At 53.8% G+C, this 20,002-nt stretch overlaps 1 protein-coding gene across 1 annotated transcript; it reads right to left on the minus strand.

The window, feature by feature from the left end:
* Positions 1-2,822: 2,822 nt before the first annotated feature.
* On the minus strand, positions 2,823-19,360 carry CARD10 (caspase recruitment domain family member 10). The gene is made up of 21 exons (XM_030480500.1): positions 19,277-19,360; positions 17,164-17,382; positions 16,648-16,785; positions 15,641-15,966; positions 13,813-13,995; positions 13,251-13,406; positions 12,996-13,121; positions 12,627-12,821; positions 12,391-12,528; positions 11,523-11,638; positions 11,231-11,271; positions 10,428-10,548; positions 9,810-9,990; positions 8,862-8,985; positions 8,268-8,508; positions 7,896-7,965; positions 7,460-7,559; positions 6,836-6,994; positions 4,646-4,761; positions 3,896-4,011; positions 2,823-3,657 (listed from the first exon to the last, which is right to left on the minus strand). Exons 1-21 carry the CDS (start codon positions 19,281-19,283, stop codon positions 3,450-3,452), a joined length of 3,081 nt encoding a protein of 1,026 aa, XP_030336360.1. The 5' UTR covers positions 19,284-19,360; the 3' UTR covers positions 2,823-3,449.
* Positions 19,361-20,002: the final 642 nt, after the last annotated feature.

The following is a 20,002-nucleotide window of genomic DNA, read 5'->3' on the forward strand; positions in this document are numbered from 1 at the left end:
CCCACTGTGTCCGGACACAGACTCTCCAGGCACACACTCCCTGCAGGGCTAAAGCCATATGCTCGGTTTCCCCAGGCCTCATACACACACTTTCACCCCAGCCCTGTCCACAACTTCTTTCTTTTGTAAGGAAGAAACCACTGAATCCACTTCTCCTCCCTCCTCCCATGTAGCTCTCTGAGTCTCCACGACTTCTAGCCTTCACCTGAAGCATGAATATCTCCAGAGCATCTCCTACATCGCTTTGGAGGGTACCTGCAGGTTTTATTTTTAGATCCCTTTGAATAGCAAAGCTTCCTTACACTGATTTGGGGCAGGGGGAGAGTCCTTCACCTTCAGGCCTTACATTACTGCAGGGATGTGAAGCTGGTATGACTGATTCCCTGCCTCGTGGGAATATATAAAAATATATATATATTTATATGGGAATATAAATAAATACTGGGGTTGCTCCCATGGCTGCCCGCTGCTCCTGAACCAGAAATGAAGTGCTCCAGCCACATGCCAGGCAGATTCTATGACTCCCAGGCATCCCACAGCACTTCCCAGCCCTGGCCTAGGAGATCATCTGAGAAGGAAAGGGGGACACAAGCAGGATCCTTAATGTCCCCAACTGATTCAAAGCTACATTGTACAGAGCATGGTGCCATGATGCAGAACAGGTCATACGCAACCATGTACAAACCAGAATACACCTGACGCTAAAAGTGAGCACAGCCTGCTTCTTGTACTGAGACACTTCTTCCTTCTTGGGTGCCAGGGATGGGGGGGAGCATCTGGTACCCAGTCCTGCCCCGGGGTGGGGGGGTGCATGGTGCAGAGACTCCATAGCGCTGCAGCTCTGCTGGGGCACCAGGGGCAGCATGGAAAGGGCTGGTGACATCCCAGAGCAATACACACGCTGCCGTGTTGATCCCTGCTCTGGAGGGAGAAATCTTGCTCTGGGTGCCTGTTACAGGGGCTTACACAAGGTTGTTACAGCTGGTAATTAGTGCCCAGGGCTGCTAATTGCATTTTGCCTATTACCTAACCCGTGACTCATTCCTTGGAGCAGGCAGCAGCCCCCTCAGAGGCATAAAGAATGTGGGATGAGGTGTGCAGGCCAGCAGGGGGTCATTTATGTTTGCCCTGGAGCCCTCTACTTTTCACCCGTGTCCAGAACGAGTTGAGGCTGGACTTTGAAAGCCTCAGGGCAGACCAGAAGGATTAAGAGAAGGCCTGGAAGAAGCCTAGGAGCATGCACAGCAATGCTGCCTGCCGCTTGGAGAGTTGGGCAGTGCCAACCTGCCTCCCAGAAAGTCTTTTGCTTTCCTTTCCCTCAGGCTGATAACACTGATGGCCCAGGAAGGTGCTGGGGGACATGTGTTTATTTGGTGGGGGCTAGCAAGCACCAAGCTGGGAGCCTGGACTACGCAAAATGGGGGGCTTGCTCTTAACCATCCTCAGCCTAAGCTATAGGATACAGGAGATGGTTCCCAGTGCCAGCAGGGGCAAGAGGAGTTGTCAAGCCCTTTATCAAGAGCCTCACCCAGAGTGCTCTCCCTGGGTACTCAAGTACCCAGCTACTTTTTTCCCCTGCAAAGATGCAAACTCTAATCTCCAACTCCATGCCAGGGTGGATGGGAGCTTGCTCTGGGACCTGTCTTCTCATCAGCTCAACAAGAGTCCCACTTTGTTTGCCTGCAGGGCAAGCACTCCCCAAGGGCCTGTGCTAGGATGTTCAGGCTGCACCCCCTGGAGTGGGTATCATCTGGGAGCTTTCATCTGGAGCCATGTGTTACAGCAGTTCCCCCTTCCCTGGGAGGAGAGCTGCCTTGCTGCAGGGTAGAGCTGGGACTCTGCTCTACATTTCAGTGACTGCAGGTTAGAATCTCTTAATTTTCTTCCCTCCTCCCTTCACTCTTGTCCTCATAAAAAACACAGGCAACTGGTTTAGAGCCTGAAATAACACCACACAGGGGACCCGTGAAGATCAGCAAGTTAATCTTTGCTCAGAGATTCAAAAGTGAATGGTGCTAGCAGTATCCTCATCGCAGAGGCAAGGAGGGCAGAGAGAGGATTTGACTCTGGTGTTAGTTGCCCATCTTCTCCCATTGACCACAGGATCAGTGGGCTCAGCCCTCTGCCTAGCCTTGTGGCCCACGGAGCCTCGCAGAATCATAGACTCCATTTTCCTCTTGCATGCCCCAGGAAAGACTATCTATTACCACTAACACCACCTCTCCATGACACAGGTATCCTAGCACCCCTTTCCGATAGCGGAGCTGATAGTGGTGACTGGTTAGGAGTCAGGACCATGCTAGGGTGGGTGAGCATGGCTGCTGCTACCCAAACCCTTAATTTTCCCTGTGCCAGAGCCTGAACCCACACTTGCCCCATCTCAGGGTGAGAACAGCCCCCATGAGAGGGGCACTGTCCCCACTCCCCTGGCAGTGTGGCTGGGCTCAAGTCTCACTGTTGTCACCCAGGAGAATGTTGTAGCTGGCTCGTCACATCACGATAACCAGAGCACGGAGGAATGTAAAGCTCTAGAGACCTCAGCCAGACACATCAAATTAGCTTTTCCGTGGCTTTCCTAAAGCACCATGACCACTGAGGAATGAGGGCAAGGGACTGAAAAACAAGGGACAAGTAGAAATTGGAGCAGGCTTGGTCTGTGGCGCACTCAGCCTGTCCTCTCCCCACAACAACAGCAAAAGCAGTGCTCCCTCTTTCCCTGCAGGGCTAGGCAGTTGGGTCTCAGCTAAAGGAGGAGGAAAATACCCTGTCACGCATCAACCAAACCTTCCCAGTAACACGCAAGCCCATAGCCTGCCACCCACTCCCATTATGAACGGTATTTAATTCTCCTTTATATGCACTCTGCCAATAAAAGGCTCCATTAATAATTTACAAGCAATAAAGAGTACAGCTCGTATAAAACGAGTGTTTGTTGCAAGCTTAGTGTCACTCCAGCCATGACAGGGCATTGGCACACAAGCCATGCTCCCCGCACCATGGGGCCGGAGGCGAGGTAGACAGGGGAAGAGGGGACCCAGAGCACGCAGTGCCGCAGGGCAGAGTAGACAGAGTTGATGGAAAAAGGGCTTCAAACGTGTGTGAGACATGCTCCTACACAGCCTGATCGCACACAGTACCTCTACATTCCTCATCTAGCAATCTGACCATGTACCAGAGACAAGAGCAGCCCAAGGTGATGGGGAACAGCCCACGAGGGTAGTTTCCCACCATGACAGTGGGAGACGTCTCTCCACTAAAACACAGAAAGCTCAGACAGGGGAGGCAGCATGTGTTACTCCCCAACTCTGGGTGGCCTCAAGGGGACCACAAAGGCTACCCCTGATAGCCTTTGCTGCCAACATCCCCTTGGTGAGGAAGGACACGCTACCTGTTCTCCTCCCTGAGAACAGCTCTTGGGGACAGTAGCTGGTAGCTCTGCTACCCCCAGCTCAGTCATCGCCCTCCTCAATCCATATCGGGCGGGTTTGCTCCTGGAAGATGCATCCCCGAACCACCTTGGGCAGCTCCTCAGCGTGGCTCCAGGCGTGGGGCTCCACACGGGCCCAGGAGCAGGGCAGAGTGTGAAGACCCTGCTCCGCACTGCGGCACACCTTCAGCACCTCCGAGTCCCGCTGGCCCACCTTCCCCAGCAAGCTCCTGGGGAAAACAGAGACAAGAATTACCCTTGGCGTAAACAAGTGGGGTGGCAAAAACATCCAGGAACTCCCTCACATGTACACAAAGCCAGTTTTCCTGCCCTTTTTCCCCTCACAGCGACCAACCGCAACACACAGAGCAAGTGCTCCCACCCCAATCCCTGTCCCTCTGAACAGACGCAAAGGCTTCTCTCTCCTCCCGCGATACCCTTCATCCATGCCACTCTGTCTTGTCTTACCTGAGTCCTCTAACGTTCTTCTCGGTGACCTCGACATGGATAACAATGGGGTATATCTCACTTTTAATTAGATCCCTCACACTCTGAACTCCCAGCTCTAACAGGCAGTGTTTATTCTGGAAGGGAAATTGAATAGATTTACTGATTTAAATGGAGAAAAAAATAACCCCAGCCCCTGACAGTTACATTAAATCAAACCCCATACTGTGCAATATCATTGCTTTTCCAATAGTAATTCCATTAAATGTGGGATTTATGGACAGTGCCAAGAAGGAAGGGGAGAATTACAGAGCAGGGTCACATGCTCCATCACCATCAACCCAACCCAAGAGCCCACTGGACTCCTTGCTCAGCAACAGCCCATCTTCACATCCCCTTTGTCATCATTGTCACCCACAGCCCCACATTTCTCTAACTGCCCTGAGCAGAGCTGTTGCTGCTTTGGCAAGGTGAGGAATGTGAGAGCAGGGAGATCGCTTCTGCATATGGCATTTACCACTGCATCCCCCATGAATCCCCAGTTGCCATTTCTTTCACCTGAGCTCAATAGACTCAGGGAAAAGTCCATATCTGCTGATCCACAACCCCACAGCATCTGGACCTAAAACACACTCCAAACTACACAGCCCTCAAGCAAACAGCTTCTTCTCTATCACCACACCACCCTCCTCCTTCCCACGCTCAGCTGTACCCTCCTCTCCTCCAGAATGAACACAGTGACACCTCTCCCCACACCAAACAGCTCAGCACCTTCTCCATCGCCTCCCGGATCATGCGGATTTGCCCGCTCTCCCTCCGGTCCTGGGGGCCAGTTCTAGACACAGGGTGAGCGTGAGTTGTGCTGGGATCCCCTTCTGCCAGCTTCTCTGTGAGCCAAGGGAGATATGAAAAGGGAGAAGTCAGGCCCTTCTCCCTCTTGCACGTACTTTCTACCTCAGACCTCACACGTTTGCTGCTGCGCTGATGTTTATCAAGTTCACTGTTTATGGATTCTGGAGAGCAAGCCTAATTATACAACATTACACATTGGCATGGATCTCCAGCAGCTTCCTGCATACAGAACAAGCACAAAATCACAGCTGAAGATACCTTGCAGGGCAAAAGCAGCACTTGTGCTACAGTACTGCAGCAGCTTAAGCCAGCTCACAGCCATTCCTCACTGCCACACTGTCCCACCTCCTCCATAATAGAGTATGGCAGAAAAATCATCACTTTATTTTGCCAGGCCAGTTTCCTGCAGGGTTTGTGAGCTACACGGGCTCATAGATGGCTCCAGATGGGCTCGTAGATGGGGAAGTAAGAGGAGTGTGCACCTTGGCATAGGACAGTGGGAGAAAGACGGGGGCAAGCTGAACCTCCTTGTGTTGGTGGCAGCCTGCTCAGGGGCAGAAGGACAGCACCCAGCAGCCAAGCCAGCACCAGGCAGGAGAGCAGCAGAAAAGTGATGCTGAGACAGAGAACTCAGAACTCATAACTCCCAGCAGAAGATGATACAACACACACAGAAACCTCACTTGGGAGCCACAGGCTTCAGTGTGGCTGAAGCAGGCGCCAGGCTCTACCTGCTGACCATGCTGCCCACACTGCCACCAAAACACGAGCAGGGAACCTAATAAGGCTTTTAGGAGCTGCTCACCCCGAAGGTAGAAATAAAGGAATGTGTTTAGGCAAAGGCGTGTTTGGGACTGGGTCCAGAGCACGTTCCAGCTCTCCCACGCTCCAGGCTGCCTGGGCATCCTCTGCTACCTCTGCCTGGTGGCACAGGTACTTCCTAAGTGGAGCTGGATGTGCAAAGCCATCTATCTGGCATTGCCTTTGGGAGGCAGCAGGCTCCTGTGGAAGATCGGCTGGCTTATACTGCTTATACTGACTTTGCACTGGCTGAAGAGTTCTCCAAAGGCAAATACAGGCAGAAAAAACAAACAAACAAAAAAAACCCTGGGGTGTCTTGACCACCACCGGACCACCTTCCTTCCCTCACAACAGGCAAAACTGACCGGGGAGAATGGAGTGGTTTTTCCCCCTTGGCGTAAATTCCCAGCCATAGTAACGGCTTCGAAGCATGTCCCCATGCAACGTGAGTGCGACCCTGCAGAGGGCTCAGTAGGACAGGATATATGGCCAAGTCACTCGGTTAAAAAGCCCAATGGTCAAAATCTGCAGAGCCATCCTTCCTCAGCACCCACAGATTCTTCACTACCTCCATCCCCACCCCCACCCCCAAAAAAAAAAAAAAATACCGACTCGTTTTTTCAGTCCTGCACTTGGCAAAGGGAGAAGTCTAAACAGGGGGAAAGGAGAGAGATGGAGAAGGGAGGAGGAAGGAGAACAGGAGTTGTCCTTGGTGAAAATTCCTACAGAAGAAAAGCCCTTTGCCCAGCAGCCTGGCAGAAGGAAGAGGACAACATTCCTGTGAGGAAGAGCTGGTATGAAGTTAACCTGCAGATCTCACCTCAGCCAGAGGCTTCATCTCTGGGAAGAGCCGCCCAGAGCAGCAAGGCAATGCCACCACAACCCCCTCAAGAATGCCCATGCCCCAGGAGACCAGAAGAAAGGACTGGCTTCCCTGTGGGCCAAAGGGATAGGACACAGTTAAAAATCGGAGGGAATGTCTTGCAGACACTCAGCCCACAAAGGTAACCTGTTAATAGGTATTGTCTGGGGAAGATTGAGAGACCTCATGTGCTTTCCAAGAGTCCCATGAGACCACATCTCATACTTCCAAGACCAAGAGTATCTCTTCCCTGAACTGGGCTAACCAAGACTCCACAGAAGTGACCTCTTTGAGTAGCATTTTAACTTCCCATTGTATGGCTAAGAAGCAGCAAGAAGTAAAAGGGGAAAGCAGCCCTTGGAAGCAGAAGACTTCCATACTTTACCTCACATGGCCACAGGCTCCTAAAACAGCCCTGGACATGTCAGCCACTCATTGCTGCCTACCTGCTGGGCATACATGGAAGTCCAAGCGAGAAGTGGGCAAGTCCAGCAGGTTCCTGATGAGCCGTGGTGCAATGCAGTTAGGCGACAGAACTACTGGACGGGGGGTCTTGACCACCACAGGACGCACCAGGTTGTAAGGCTTCAGGCTCATATCTGGGTCTGGAAGACAGGAATGAAGAAAGCCAAAGGTGAGAACATGAGAGACCAGCCTGTTACCAGCCCAAATGACCATCCCATTCTTCCTGTATCATCCCCTCATACTGATTCATGGGGGCACCTACCAACCATCCCATGTCTTGGGAGAGATCCTACCAACACTCATCCATGGGCAGATATGCTGGCTGTGGACCCCCTTGCCCGCTTCCTTAGAGTTACACACCAGTTTATTCTCCACAAAAGGTTAGACGACCCCAAGAATCACAGAAGAAATAGAAAGCCCCAGAAAATCAGGCAAAAGGAGCAGGAGCTTTAAATATGCACAGGCTTCTTCAAATCCCATTAGAGTTGTAAAAGGGATCCTAAGCAGAAAGACTGAGGCATCCCAGATGCCAATGATCCATCAGTGCCCACAGGGGATGACTGTGTCTCCAAGGGTGATGGGTAGGTGCAGGGGTAACAGCTCACCTGAGCAGGGGTCCAGCCACAGCTGCTGAGGGGGCTGTTCTGGGCTCCTCTGTGGTTTGGATTTCACCAGGCGCAGTTGGTCCAAGGCCCGTTTCTTTAGCTGAGGAGAAAGCAAGGGCATTAAGGCTGAGAGCATAGACCATGCCACACACACACACACAGAGCTGGCTGCAGAACACCCACTGGCAAAGGGGATGGAGTGCACATACAAAAAGCATGGGACCAGGTCTGACACCCGTCAGGTTCAGTCTGGGAAATGAGCAGGAAAGCAGCCACAGAGCAGTAATGCTGCCTGGGCTATAAGCCCCTGCTCTGCTTGGTAACCCAGCTGCCACCTCTATACGAGCTGGTTTACCAACAGTAGGTTGAGTGCCGAGGTGGTGGGGTGGCCATAGGCACACATACACGGTTCTCAATGCTGGCTTTTTTGGCTTACATTATTTCTGTGGCCTCTCTGCTGCACAGGCATCTGGCCCTTCTCCTGGATCTTCAAAAGCTGGTGAGCCCTGAAAAGACAGAGAGCTTGCACGCAAGCAACTCTAGAGCCCCTGCGGACCATCACCTGCTGTGATCCTCTTCACCAAACCCCACAGACTTCCTAAAGCACAGGCACAGCAAAGCCCTCACTCAACCTCCCAGTCTCTCAGTGCCACCCAGACACTACTGCAATGATCCCTCATACGAGGCTTGGGCAGCCCACACTACGGAGAGGCCAGTCTGCACCCCACAGGAGTTCTAGGGGATGCCCACCACAGATAAACGGGGCAGGTACCCCATGTTCCGCTGCCTTCCTCCTCTCCCTAGTTACCTGCTGTAGTTGGGCACTGTTCCCTTGTCCAGGTCCCGCATGGTCAAGGGGTCAACACGGGAGCAGTACCACTCCAGCCGCCCTTTGTGCATGGTGTCCGTGACATGGAGGATCTCCCGACACTTCACGCACAGCGCGTAAGGGTCTGATGGCTCCAGGAGGGACAAGTTGGTGCGCACATAGAAGGAGTCTCCAGAAAGCTTTTTCCCTTCTTCCAGGGCTTCCCGCAGAGGCTGGTATCCTGGAGCAGGAAATACAGGTCACCACAGGCAAGGAGGCAAGAGACAACCATCACCGATAAGATAGCCAAGGCCCCAGCACAGCTGTGATGCTATGGGTTGGGGTAGGGGGTGCAGAGGAGGCAAACAGACAGAAGGTCTGTACCTCCATCCTGTAACTCAGAGGATGCACAAGTCACACCAGACAGGGAAAGCTACCGGAGCTACGGCCAACCCCTGTGTCAGACATGGTGGCCTAGGACCAAACAGGAGAGGAGAGAGAATAACTGAGATTTACCTCCAGGGCTGAGTGGAGGGTTTGGAAAGGGGGGCAAAGAGCTCAAGCTCAAAAGAGACCCAGCTGCCACGGCCTTACCTTCCAAGTCCAGCTGAAAGATGAGGCTAGAGGGCTCATCCCAATGCAGCAGGCTCAGGAAGGCGACCTCCCGTGTGCAGTTCTCCAGGGAAAGCACCTCTTCCTTCAACGACGGCACCCTCAGCTAGCAAGGACCCGATGCCATTAGACCTAAGGACTGGAAGAGCAGGCTCCCCTCCAGCTCCCTCACCCACCAGGGTTACACAAGAGATGTTACAGAGTGAGGCAGGCCTGCGGAAATCTCTGCCTGAGGACAAAGCATTCTCAGTCTGCCTCTGGCTCCCTCTTCTGCCTCTGAAATACCTGCTGCCAGCCACCACCCAGTGTGGATGCTGGGCTGCTGTGAAAGCAAACGTGTGTGCATGAATGTGTGTGGGAGTGGGGCAAGAGAGATGGTTTATTCTCAGTTGCAGGTGGGATATTAATTCAAGTAGTGTAGCTGTATATTTCAAGTGGTGTCATTCTTGCCAAAACAAATGCTCTTCCCTCTCTCCCTCCATCAGCTTTCTTCAGAGCAATTATTCTCTATAGCTCAGGAGGGTCACAAAGGCCGGAGAAATCTTGCTCCAGAATTGATTGCTTTGCAACAGGCATATGCGGCATGCAAGATGAAAACTGCTCTGATATACTACAAGGTGACAGACAAGTCCAGCACCCTATAGCCATATTGCTGTCAGTCCTAACTGTGTGACTCCTTTTCTCCTTCTCCCCTCCCACACTGAAGGAAGTGTTTTGGAAGGTCTCAGCATTTTTACATGCACAGGTAATGTAAAGTACCAACAAGACCTGGATGGGTGTTTGTGCTGCACAAAGCTCTAGGCAGGGAGCACTCCTGGGATACGAGAGAAATGGATAGTAGAGGTCAGCTTGCACTGGGACCACTCCACACTCCCTGCATCATCCCAGATGCCTTGCAAACCCACAAAGAGAGCCCGTTCCCAGACTCACCTCAATAAGCCGGCACCCTTCCTTGAGCCCTGCATCCTCAACCCGTGAGCCTGGCTTGACCCACTGGACATAAATCCCTGTCCTGTTCCCTCCAAGGATGGAGATGTCTGCTCCAAGCCTCTTCTCCTGGGGTGAAGGGTTGCTGGGGTGACCCATGCTAGTGAGCTGTACCACCAGTGACCTGGCAAGGAGAAATACCAAATCCAGCAACTGAAGCTTGCTGCCTTTTCTAAGAACAGCTCTCTCATGCCTTGTGCCCAGCTACAGAGTGTTTATTGTACTGAGCAGTGCAGTACAGAGCTCTTGATTTATGGCCATCACACACAGAGCTTATGAACCCCCACAGCCCTTTCTATCCCACCAGCCCCAACACCGAAGCCAACCTGGGCTCCCACAGTGTGTCCAGGCCAGGGCAACATCCCCACCCTGCCATAACAAATGAAACAGCACAAAAAACTGGAGTCCTGCTACGAAGCAAGGACTATAGGATCTTCACTTCTCTCCTCTCCCAGTAGCAAGAAACAGCTCAGGGAGAGAGGCAGAAAGGGTCTCCCAAGTGTGGTCCCCCAGCACCACAAAACCCCCCCCCCAAGCAGCCAGCTCAGGGAGCAACAGTACCTCCTGGTGACCTCCTTACGGCTGGGAAGCGTGGACAAGCAGATCTCTGACTTCACCCTGGCGTAGGTGCTGCTGGAAGAAGAGGAGAAGGCCCCAAGCGAGGTGCTAGCAAAACCACTACCTAGGAAAGAGAGGGAGAGAGGGAGCACATCACCTCTCTGCATGCTGCAGGGAGCTCATGTTCTTGTGGTGGCAAAGGTCTGTCACCCTCTCCTGGGCATTTTCTAGCATCTGACTGGGAAACTGAGGCTGCAGCGAGGCTTTAAACAGTCACCCTCCTGGAAAGGGTTTTCCATGCCTCCTTAGAACAAGTGAATCTGCTCCCTTCATCAGCATTTTGGTCAGAAGGCAGCAGCAGCCAGGGCCACCTGGATGTGCCCAGAGATCAGCCCCCAGCACCCACCACAGGACTTGGCAGCACCAGGAGCTCCACTCCAGGACATTTACAACCCATCACCCAGGGAGCAGAAGATGAAGGGAGTATATGGTAACACCCCAGGCCAAATGCATTTCTCTCCTTTTCTACCTACTCCTCCAGCTCCACATCAAGTTCTCCATCAACACAGCTCTCCATGAATTAAACAGAGCTGATGCGAATAGCTACCTCCTTTGCAGAAGGAAAGCCAGCTTCTCCAGCTGCTGCGCCTGGGGAACATATGGGTCCATAGCACCCTATTAGGGGTGCAGAACCCTCACAGCTGCACACACCTAAGGTGTGGGGAGGGTCAGTTCTCCAGCCCCTCTCCCCATGGCCACCACTTCTATTTAGCTAAACTCTTTGGGGAAAGCCCCCACCCTGGTACCTGTTGCATCTTCAATGCTGCTAAAGGAGCCACAGGACAAGCTACAAAGGAGACACAAAGGGGAGCTGTGAGGCAGCAGCTTTTTCCAAAGCCTGTTTGCATCCCATTCTCAACACCATCCCCACAGTCTTCCCCCACCCCAAGAAGTACCCCCCAGCCAGCACCAGCTCCCAAACAGCCTCCCCACTCCCAGTCCCTACTCTGGGTTCCCTCCTCCCCTGCCAGCCTGCTCTCCCTGGACCCCACAAGCCCCACAGAGGAGACACAGACTCAAGCAGCCCCCAGCAATCACCTTTTGTAGGTCATGCACCTATCTTCGCGCTGCCGGCGGAGGATGGAGCCGATGCAAGGAGGGAAGGGGAAGGTGGAAAGGCGGTTGATATCCTTCTCACTGTCAGGAGTCACCTCCTTGAGCAGAGTGAAAGAGAGATCGCTGCTGAAACCAACACCCAGCACCACCTATCCCCTCCCTTTAGGCCAGGCTGCAAACAGCTCCTTGGATAACACATGCTTCTTCAAGGACCATCCACATCCCTCCAAACACCTAGGGGCACCTTGTTTTCCCAGGGAGAGCATATGGATGGAGATGTATGACACTGCATCCCCATCTTTTTGCAATATACAAGCGGTGGGAGCGGTAGCAGATTTAGGGCAAATCCAAATTTGTCCTTATGTCTCACTTTTAGCCACTGCAAACCCACAGATGTAACCTGTGGGACTGCCCATTTTAGGGTGCTCTAGGATGAGAATTCAAAGAGTCAGAGGAAAGAACCTGACTCCCTTAAAAACAATACAGTTCTGCTACAGAGTTCAAAAGAGGTAGGATTTCTGCTACAGCATATGTAGATTGAACAGCTTTTTGGGAAGGATAACATCTTACATGACGCTGTTGATTTCTAGGGTGTCATATGGGATGAAGAGAGTTTCACTTCCCCTTCTTTCCCACCCAGGTTGGTACAGATTTGGCCAGTTTGTCAGAGACAGAGAACACAGCTCTGCACCTCGGATCTGCTTCCACCTTACGCTCTGCCCCATGCCAAATATTCCACCAAGTCACAGCCCTACAATGAACCCACTCCAATGCCTCTGTGCCCTTCTTGAGCAGTGTGAGTCACCACTGCCCTCAGCTGAGGGTCGGCCTCTCATGGTCAAGCACTCACCATGCTCTGAACGGCCGAATCCCCTGGGAATGGGATAACAGAAACCCCCAGTATATCCACAGGTCCTGTCATAGGGTTGTCTACAAGGCTCCAGGTGCTGCTGAGGTTGGAGCACAGTGAGTAGGAAGAGCTGCACATCTGGGAGAGAAGGGACTCCATCAACCCATTGCACCCCCCAGAAATCAGTCCTGACCCCTCCGCCTTCTCTAGCCCCCCTTCTTTCTAGCCCCCCTCACCTTGCCCAGGCTGCGGCTGCCTTGGCACCGCTGCAGCTGTGCCTCCAGCGTGCTGTTCAGCCCTTCTGCCTGGCTCAGCTTGCTTAGGAGCTCATCCCGCTCCTCCTCCAGGGCCCGCACACGTTTGCGGTACTGGTCCTTCTCAATCAGGCTCTGGGAGTATTGTAGCTGCACCCCATCACGGCTCTGGATTGCCTGCAAGGAGCCAGACTGAGAGTGAGAGGGGGCACAGAACTGCACTACTAACCCCCACCTCTCACCCTGGCATGGGTGGAGAAGATCCACTGGGGAAGGAGGGATTATCCAGAGTAGAGGCAAAAGCCCTGGTCCTGCTGGGAGGTGGAGAGCCAGGAGGGGACAGCAATTTACCTGGTCCCGCTCTTTTTCAATCTCCTCCAGCTGCAGCAGCACTGTGTTCATACGATGCTTGTAGAGATCACAGTCCTTCTGCAGCGTCCGGTACTTCAGCTGCAGATCTTCCACCTCCTGGAGGTACTGGCAACAAGGAGCAGCAAGCATTAGGCTTCCTGGAAAAAACTCCTATTTTTTCCCACCTCCCTCCCTGCCCTTTTTTTCCAGGCCCTGCTTGGTGTGTGGGGATGGGGGCAGTGATGGATGCTCTACCTTATCTCGCAGCTCTTCGGCCCACTGCAGCTCATTCTGCAGGGAGTTGAGTTTCTGGCAGAGATCCTGCCGGTCGTCTTGGGCTTCCTTCCAGTCGTGCTGCAGGATGTCCAGCAGAATCTGTTCAGAGCCTGGCACTGGGCCCTCGCCGGGTGTCTAGGAGGTGAGAGGGTCCTGTCACTGCACCACAAGCACCGAGGGAGCACCACACCAGGGTGGTGACAGGCAGACTGGCACAACTGCCGTCAACACTCCTGCATTAATCTACTGTGCACTCCAAAGCAAAAAGTCAAAGCACAAAGTCAAAGCACAAAGCTCATACCTATGAGCACACCCAAGAGTCACAGAGCTGGAAGCAAGGACCCATCACTACACACACCCAGAACAATGCAGGCACCACAGATACATGGTGTGATATAAGAGATATAAGTTATACGCTCAGAGAAAGAGACAGGCCAGGCCATGACAGTGATTTCCCTCATCTTTCCAGTGCCCATGTCAGCAGCAGTGGGAGTGCCCAGGAAAGGAGGTGATCAGGCACCTGCCCTGCCCCACCAGGTACCTGCAACATGCCCTGCAGCTCCTGCAGCGATGCTGTGAGCCGCTGGTTCTCAGCCCGCAGCTCGGACACGGCATCGGGGTGTCCCCGCTCCTCTGCCTCACGCTGGGGCAGTGCAGATGCCTGCTTCCGCAGCAGGCTGCACTCCTCCTCTAGGCTGGTCACTTTGCATTTCAGCTGGTCCACCTGCAACCCAGGGAAGAAACACAGCCTGACACACACAGCGCTGCACCTCTGCCTTAGCGAAGAGTGAAGCAGAGAGGATGCTGGGCAGAAAAAAGGGCCGGAGGTGAGGGAATTGGGGGCTGTGCAACCACGCGAAGGAGTACCCTATAGTTGGGCCAAGCTTAGCACAGCTGTGCACGAAAGCTTTCCCCTGCAGGGCAAAGGAGGAAGATGCACTTGCGTAAGCACATTCAGTCTCAGGATCCTCTCCCAGTGCAACAACTTTTGTGCTACCTTAGGGCATCCCCAGTGCATCTGGGGCCTTGGCTGTGCGTGAACCAGGGAACTCTGGTGCACTGCCAGGGCCAGCAGCTGTGAGATCTCAAAGGCCTCCCGGCTCCTAGCACTGGAGACAGGAGAAGGTCCTCATAGACCTGTAACAAGCAGTTTCACAGCCAGGTAAGGCTATGAGAGCAAACGGGGCACGGGAAACCTATCAAAGCCACTAAGCACTAAGCAACACTGTTAAAATTGCCAAGGAGGGGCTCAGGAACTGGATTACTTCTGCAAATCTGCCCAGAAGACCTAGAATGACTCTCAGAGACCAGTCACTTCCGCATCCTGGAGTCAGGAGCGGAAGGCAGATTGGACCCTGCTTGCAGGGAGAGTTCTTCACCCTACAGCCAAACACCAGGAATTTGCCTCCCTGCTCACAGGAGGCCCAGGGGAGCTGGTTTTAGCAGGAATACCAGATAAAACATAGGGGAGGATCCCAGCACTGGCAGAGCAGAATGAGGAATGAAGGGTAAACACAGGGCTGTGTGGGAGATCCAGGTCCAGACTGGTAGGGGGAATGCCAAGAGGCAGCAGAGCACTGGGGAAAATGGGTTATTAATAGGCTCAAGGTAGGGCTGTCCTTGCCCAGGCAGGAAATGGGTGCGTTTGATGGAGGTGAGAGCTTGGCAGCTGGTGTGCAGTGTCACAAATTCCTTCAGGTATGCAGGGCATGAGTCTCCCAAACGTCATGAGACAGACAAGGAGGTGGTGGGGATGGAGTCTGTGCCAAAACACTCCTATGAGCTGCAGGATGGGCTGGGCAGCTCCGGGCCGCACGCAATGCACCCAGCACCCTGTGTATGGGTGGCTGCCCAGCCACCGCTCTCACTAGAGGGGAAAATGCAAGCCCTTTCCTGTGGAGAGGTAAATACAAGCACACAGCTTGATAGTCGGCTGCCTGCTGCATGCCTGTGCTGCCCGGACACAGCAAAGGGGCCCATCAGCAGAGCAGGGCAGCAAGTGCATGCAGGAGCAGACAGGGCATCTCATGGTACCAACGGCTGAGCTGAGAGACACCAGAGAAGGCATTGCCCTGACAGCAACTCTGAGGAGTTAGTTCTGGCTCCTTTAGGTGATGTATCTCCAGTTGTGGCAGGAGCTGGGGATATATCTCCAGCTGCCCCAGGGCAGAATGAGCCTCCTGCACTGTGCCCATGACTAAGGCACATTCCCCTCACGAGCAGGAGCATTTGCCCTGACACACATCCTGCCTGCCATCGGCTCCTTCATGCTTATGGGACACCATGCATGGACACCAGTGCGCATCGTTCTTATCCATCATACCCCCGCAGCCTCCCACCACCAACCCTCGTGCTCCCTGGGGCCGTACCACCAGCTGCAAGTCCCTGCTCCGCAGCACAGCCATGTTCTTCTCCTCGCAGAGCTGCGCGTAGCGCATGGCCATCATGTAGTTCTCGTCCTTCAGCCTCAGCAGCTCCACGCTGTTGGAGTCCCACTCCTCTCTCAACCTCTGGCAACGCTCCTGCACCTTCAGGAGCTCCTGAAGCTGCTTCTCCAGCCGGGCCTGCTCTTGCTCCAATGCCTGGTTTTTCACCTGGAGCTGGTGCTCCTTCAGCAGGAGCTCTTTCCGTTGAGCCCTCACCTTCTTCACCTCCATCATCAGGAACTGAGTTAGTCCCTCAGGGCCTTCCTCATCTGGGGAAGACAAAGGAGAACCTGGTCCTGGCTGCTGAGACACAGGTAACCCCAGAAAAATAGCCTGCAGATTTGCCCAATGCTCTGTTTCCATCAACGGATGCCAAGCTCTCCCAGGGGTTTGCAGCCCTTCTGGCCCCAGGCTTAAGGCACTGCAGTCCATCACACATGTACATTTCATTGAACCACAGAATGGTTTGGGTTGGAAGGGACCTTAAAGCTCATTCATTTCCAACCCCCTGCCATGGGCACCTTCCACTAGAGCAGGTTGCTCCAAGCCCCGTCCAACCTGGCCTTGAAAACTGCCAGGGATGGGGCAGCCACAGCTTCTCTGGGCAACCTGTGCCAGTGCCTCACCACCCTCATAGGGAAGAACTTCTTCCCAATAGCTAATCTAAATCTACCCTCTGCCAGCTTAAAGCTATTGCCCCTCGTTCTGTCACTACATGCCCTTGTAAAAAGTCCAGATTTCTTGGCTGTTTCCAGATTGGAAGGCTGCTATAAGGCCTGTATTTTTTAAGACAATATTTGGCCGTTCAATGCCAGATCCAGAGCACAGAGCTGTCAGGGTTCCTCGCACACTGGTTCCTCGCACGCAGGCTTTATGCATGCCCATGCACTGGTTTCTGGCTCTTCCCATGCAAGCAGCAGCTGAAAAGAGGCCAGAGGACCTGCCCTTACCCAGAATCATAGAGCAGCGCTGGGCTGGCTCCCTCCCCGTTAGCCGTGTGTAGTGCTCTGGGTAGTAAAACTCTAAGGATTCCAGGAAGGCTTCATAGCCTCGCTTCCCACGGCGCCGAAGGATGTCCATCAGGTAACCTGGGAGAAAGGATAAGGAGCTAGGATGAATTCCCTGCAAACCAGGGACAAAACAGGATAGCCCAACTTCATGATAGCTTCGACTCAGTAGCATCTCCACCGGTTCTACTTCCATCAACAGGAACAAGAATGGCTGGAGGAGGGACTGGGGTGGGAGCACTGCCCACATCTGTGTGCACCCACAGGGAGGCCCACAGGGAATGAAAGGGAGGTCTGGCTGCAGACCATCTCAGAGAACAATAAAGCCAAGGTAGCAATGCAGTGGAAGGACCCAGGAGGCCACAGCACCACATGCTGGGTAGCATCCACTGCGTGCCAAAACCAGGTTGTCTCCCAGAAACCAGGCCCATCTAAGTGCGAGTTTGTGCTTTCTCCCACCTGTCTGGTTGCTTTTGCAAGGGAATCGGCATGAATTCAGCACCTCCTCCTCATCCTGTTCGTCTATCACGCGGCATTGGCGCAGGTATGGGGTGAGCTTTGCTGGGTTTAGGGAGCGGGTTAGCTGGTGCCGGGCACTCTCAATCTTCTCCCAGATGGCATCTTCTTCCTCCTCCTGCTCTGAGAGGCTGCAGGGTTGGAGAGGGGCATTCTCCAGGGCTGGGAGGATAAAAGGAAAGAGAAGGTGTGAGGAATGATGGAGGAACATGGGAGAAAAGGCAACAGTAGGCATGGGAGAACATGAGTAGAGGTATGAGCCTGCAAATGATTTGTAGTCTTGCAAATGGGACTCAGATACATCAGAAGCCATTTTACATACAAATCGGTCCAGCAGGATCTTCAGTATCCATCTAGGGCCTTAGATATGCAGAAAACAAGGGGTGCATAAGGGAGTTAGGAGTATATACAGTAGGAAGTCTACAGAAGGTGTCATCTTCATCCCTGAAGCACTCTTAAATCCCCCCAACCATCACATATCTTCCCTTTTTCTCCACCCCTGAGAACAGGAAACTCTCAGGACCAAGACTTTTCACATTGTCCAAGCCTGGGACATACTTTCTCATACTGTGGCTGGAGAGGAGGGTTTCCCTAGGGACTCATTTGCCCTGTGCGTGCCCCAAGCATCGGTGACCAAACTGGAGTTCTTGAGGGCACCATCCCATGGAGCACTTTGGCTACAGGTACCACAGCCAAAGGGGAATTGCAGAAAAGTATCTTCCATATATCTTCCACACATCAGTGTGAAGACCTGGAAATATGCAGTAAAAAGCAATCCCTCTGTCAATCAAATAAAGTGAGAGGGACCCCCTGAACTCAATGGACCAAAAACCTTTAGAGCAGTGGTCTAAATTAAAACTGCACCATGAAGTCCTACAAGCTGTGATGGAGCAGGTATGTGCAAAGAGCTACCTATAAACTCAACCAGCGTAATCTACTTACACTTGAGAAATAAAATCTGCTTCACAGGCCAGCACAAATCCTTTTAGTTGGCAAGACAAAGCCCAGCAAAGATCTCCTGAGACCTAGAAGCCATCTCTCCTCCCCAGTGCGCACCATTACCTGCTGGTGCTGGCATCAAGTCCAGCTTTCCTACCCCAGCCACACAACACTCCCAGGGGCAGTGCAGACATTCATGTTGCGTGAACACAGAGGGAAGGAAAGGAAATCGCCTACTCTCTTTTCTTTTATTTGGGTTTGGGTTTTTTTTCTTTCTTTCTTTCTTGTGGTGAGAATGATATCATGCTATTTCAGACAGCCAACTAGCACAGCAAGGGGGATGGTTGAGCGAGCTGTGCAGAAGTTAATCCTCCAACTAGAAATACGGGAGGCTCAGGGTCTGCCAGATGAAGGATAACAGGAAAAGAGAATCGACAAAAGATACACGAGTGCCTGATTTCCAGCACCAAAGCACTTAGGCACCTAAATACGAATACAGATCTGGATTGTCCTAGGCTGAATAAAGACAACAAACTGTTTCTCACAGAAACCAATCTCTCTCATTTGGAACAGCCTCGCTTGGCACAGGGACAAAAGTATGCAGGAGGAAGACGCAACAGCAGGTCACAGAAGTTGCGCTGTTTTGAGGAGCAGATTTATGCCTTTAAATCAAAGTGTTTCCCCAAGAAACCCAAGCCAGCTGTGCAAGCAGCATCCGGCTCCTCGGCAGGCAGGCTCAGCAGAGAGCAGGACAGGGCGGAGGGGTCTAGAAGCTGGTACCCCTCCTCCCGTCCGGGGTGAGTACCCCTCCAGGCCGGGACAAGGCAGCGCTTCCCCTTTCGGCCACCCTGAAGGCGCTATTCGAGGAATGCCGAGCCGGAGGCCAGCCCTGCGGAGGTGGCTGGAAAAAGGAGGAAAAGAGGAACAAACCCCCCCCCCCCCCCAGAGCCCGTGGGAAACGCACGCCCCAGCCGCCCCGGGGCCACGCCGACGGGCGCGGCAGCAGCCCCGGCGGGAGAGTGTGGGGACACCGCGGGGCTGCGGCAGCCCCGAAAGCTCCGCAAGGATCGGGGAAAAAGCACCGGTCCTCCGCTCCCGGCTGGGGATCGCCCCTTACCTGCCATCCTCCGCTCCGCACCGCTCCGCTCTGCCGTCTGCCGCCCCGGCAGGTGTGTCTGAAGCGCTCTCCCCACCCCGCTGCACCTTCCTTCCTTCCCTCTCTCCCTCGTTCCCTCCTCCAGCCGGCTGGGAGGGAACCGGCAACCCCTGGGCAATGGAGAGCCCAGCCCAGCGCTGCCCTGCCCGCCCCCGAGGGTAGCTCCTCTTCCCCCCGGCCTCTGAGCCCCTCCTCCGGCTGCTCCTCACCTGGGCGGTCCAGGGAAGGGGGTTTCTCTTGCCCGCTCCCTCCGCAGCCCCGGGATGGAGCTAACCTCCGGAAGGATATGGTTCGCCAGTGACTTCGCTTCTGAAACGCAGATTGGCTTCACCTCCCGACAGACCGGCGGGCCAAGGGGTGCCCGGCTTGGCCTCCCAGGTCTCTCCCGGAAGGGCGAAGCCCCCCCCCGGCTCAGCCTGCAGAGAAGAGGTGCATAAGGAGGGGAGGTTTTGATTCAAGGGCTCTAGAAGTTGCAGCCCGGCCACCCCACGTGTAGGGCTGGTTCTGGATGGAGGGGGTGGGTCAAGCAAGGGGAGAAAATGAAGGTGGTGGAAAGAAGCCTGATAAAGGCTTAATTTCAGCCCCCAGTCCTCAGCACGGTCTGTGGGTGGAGCTGAGCCGGGAGGCAGCATGACTGAGCTTTACTCCAGGGCATGCAGGGGCTCGTACCAGTCACGCTGACCACAC

This window comes from Strigops habroptila, chromosome 3 (genome assembly GCF_004027225.2).
Source record: "Strigops habroptila isolate Jane chromosome 3, bStrHab1.2.pri, whole genome shotgun sequence".
NCBI lineage: Eukaryota > Metazoa > Chordata > Aves > Psittaciformes > Psittacidae > Strigops > Strigops habroptila.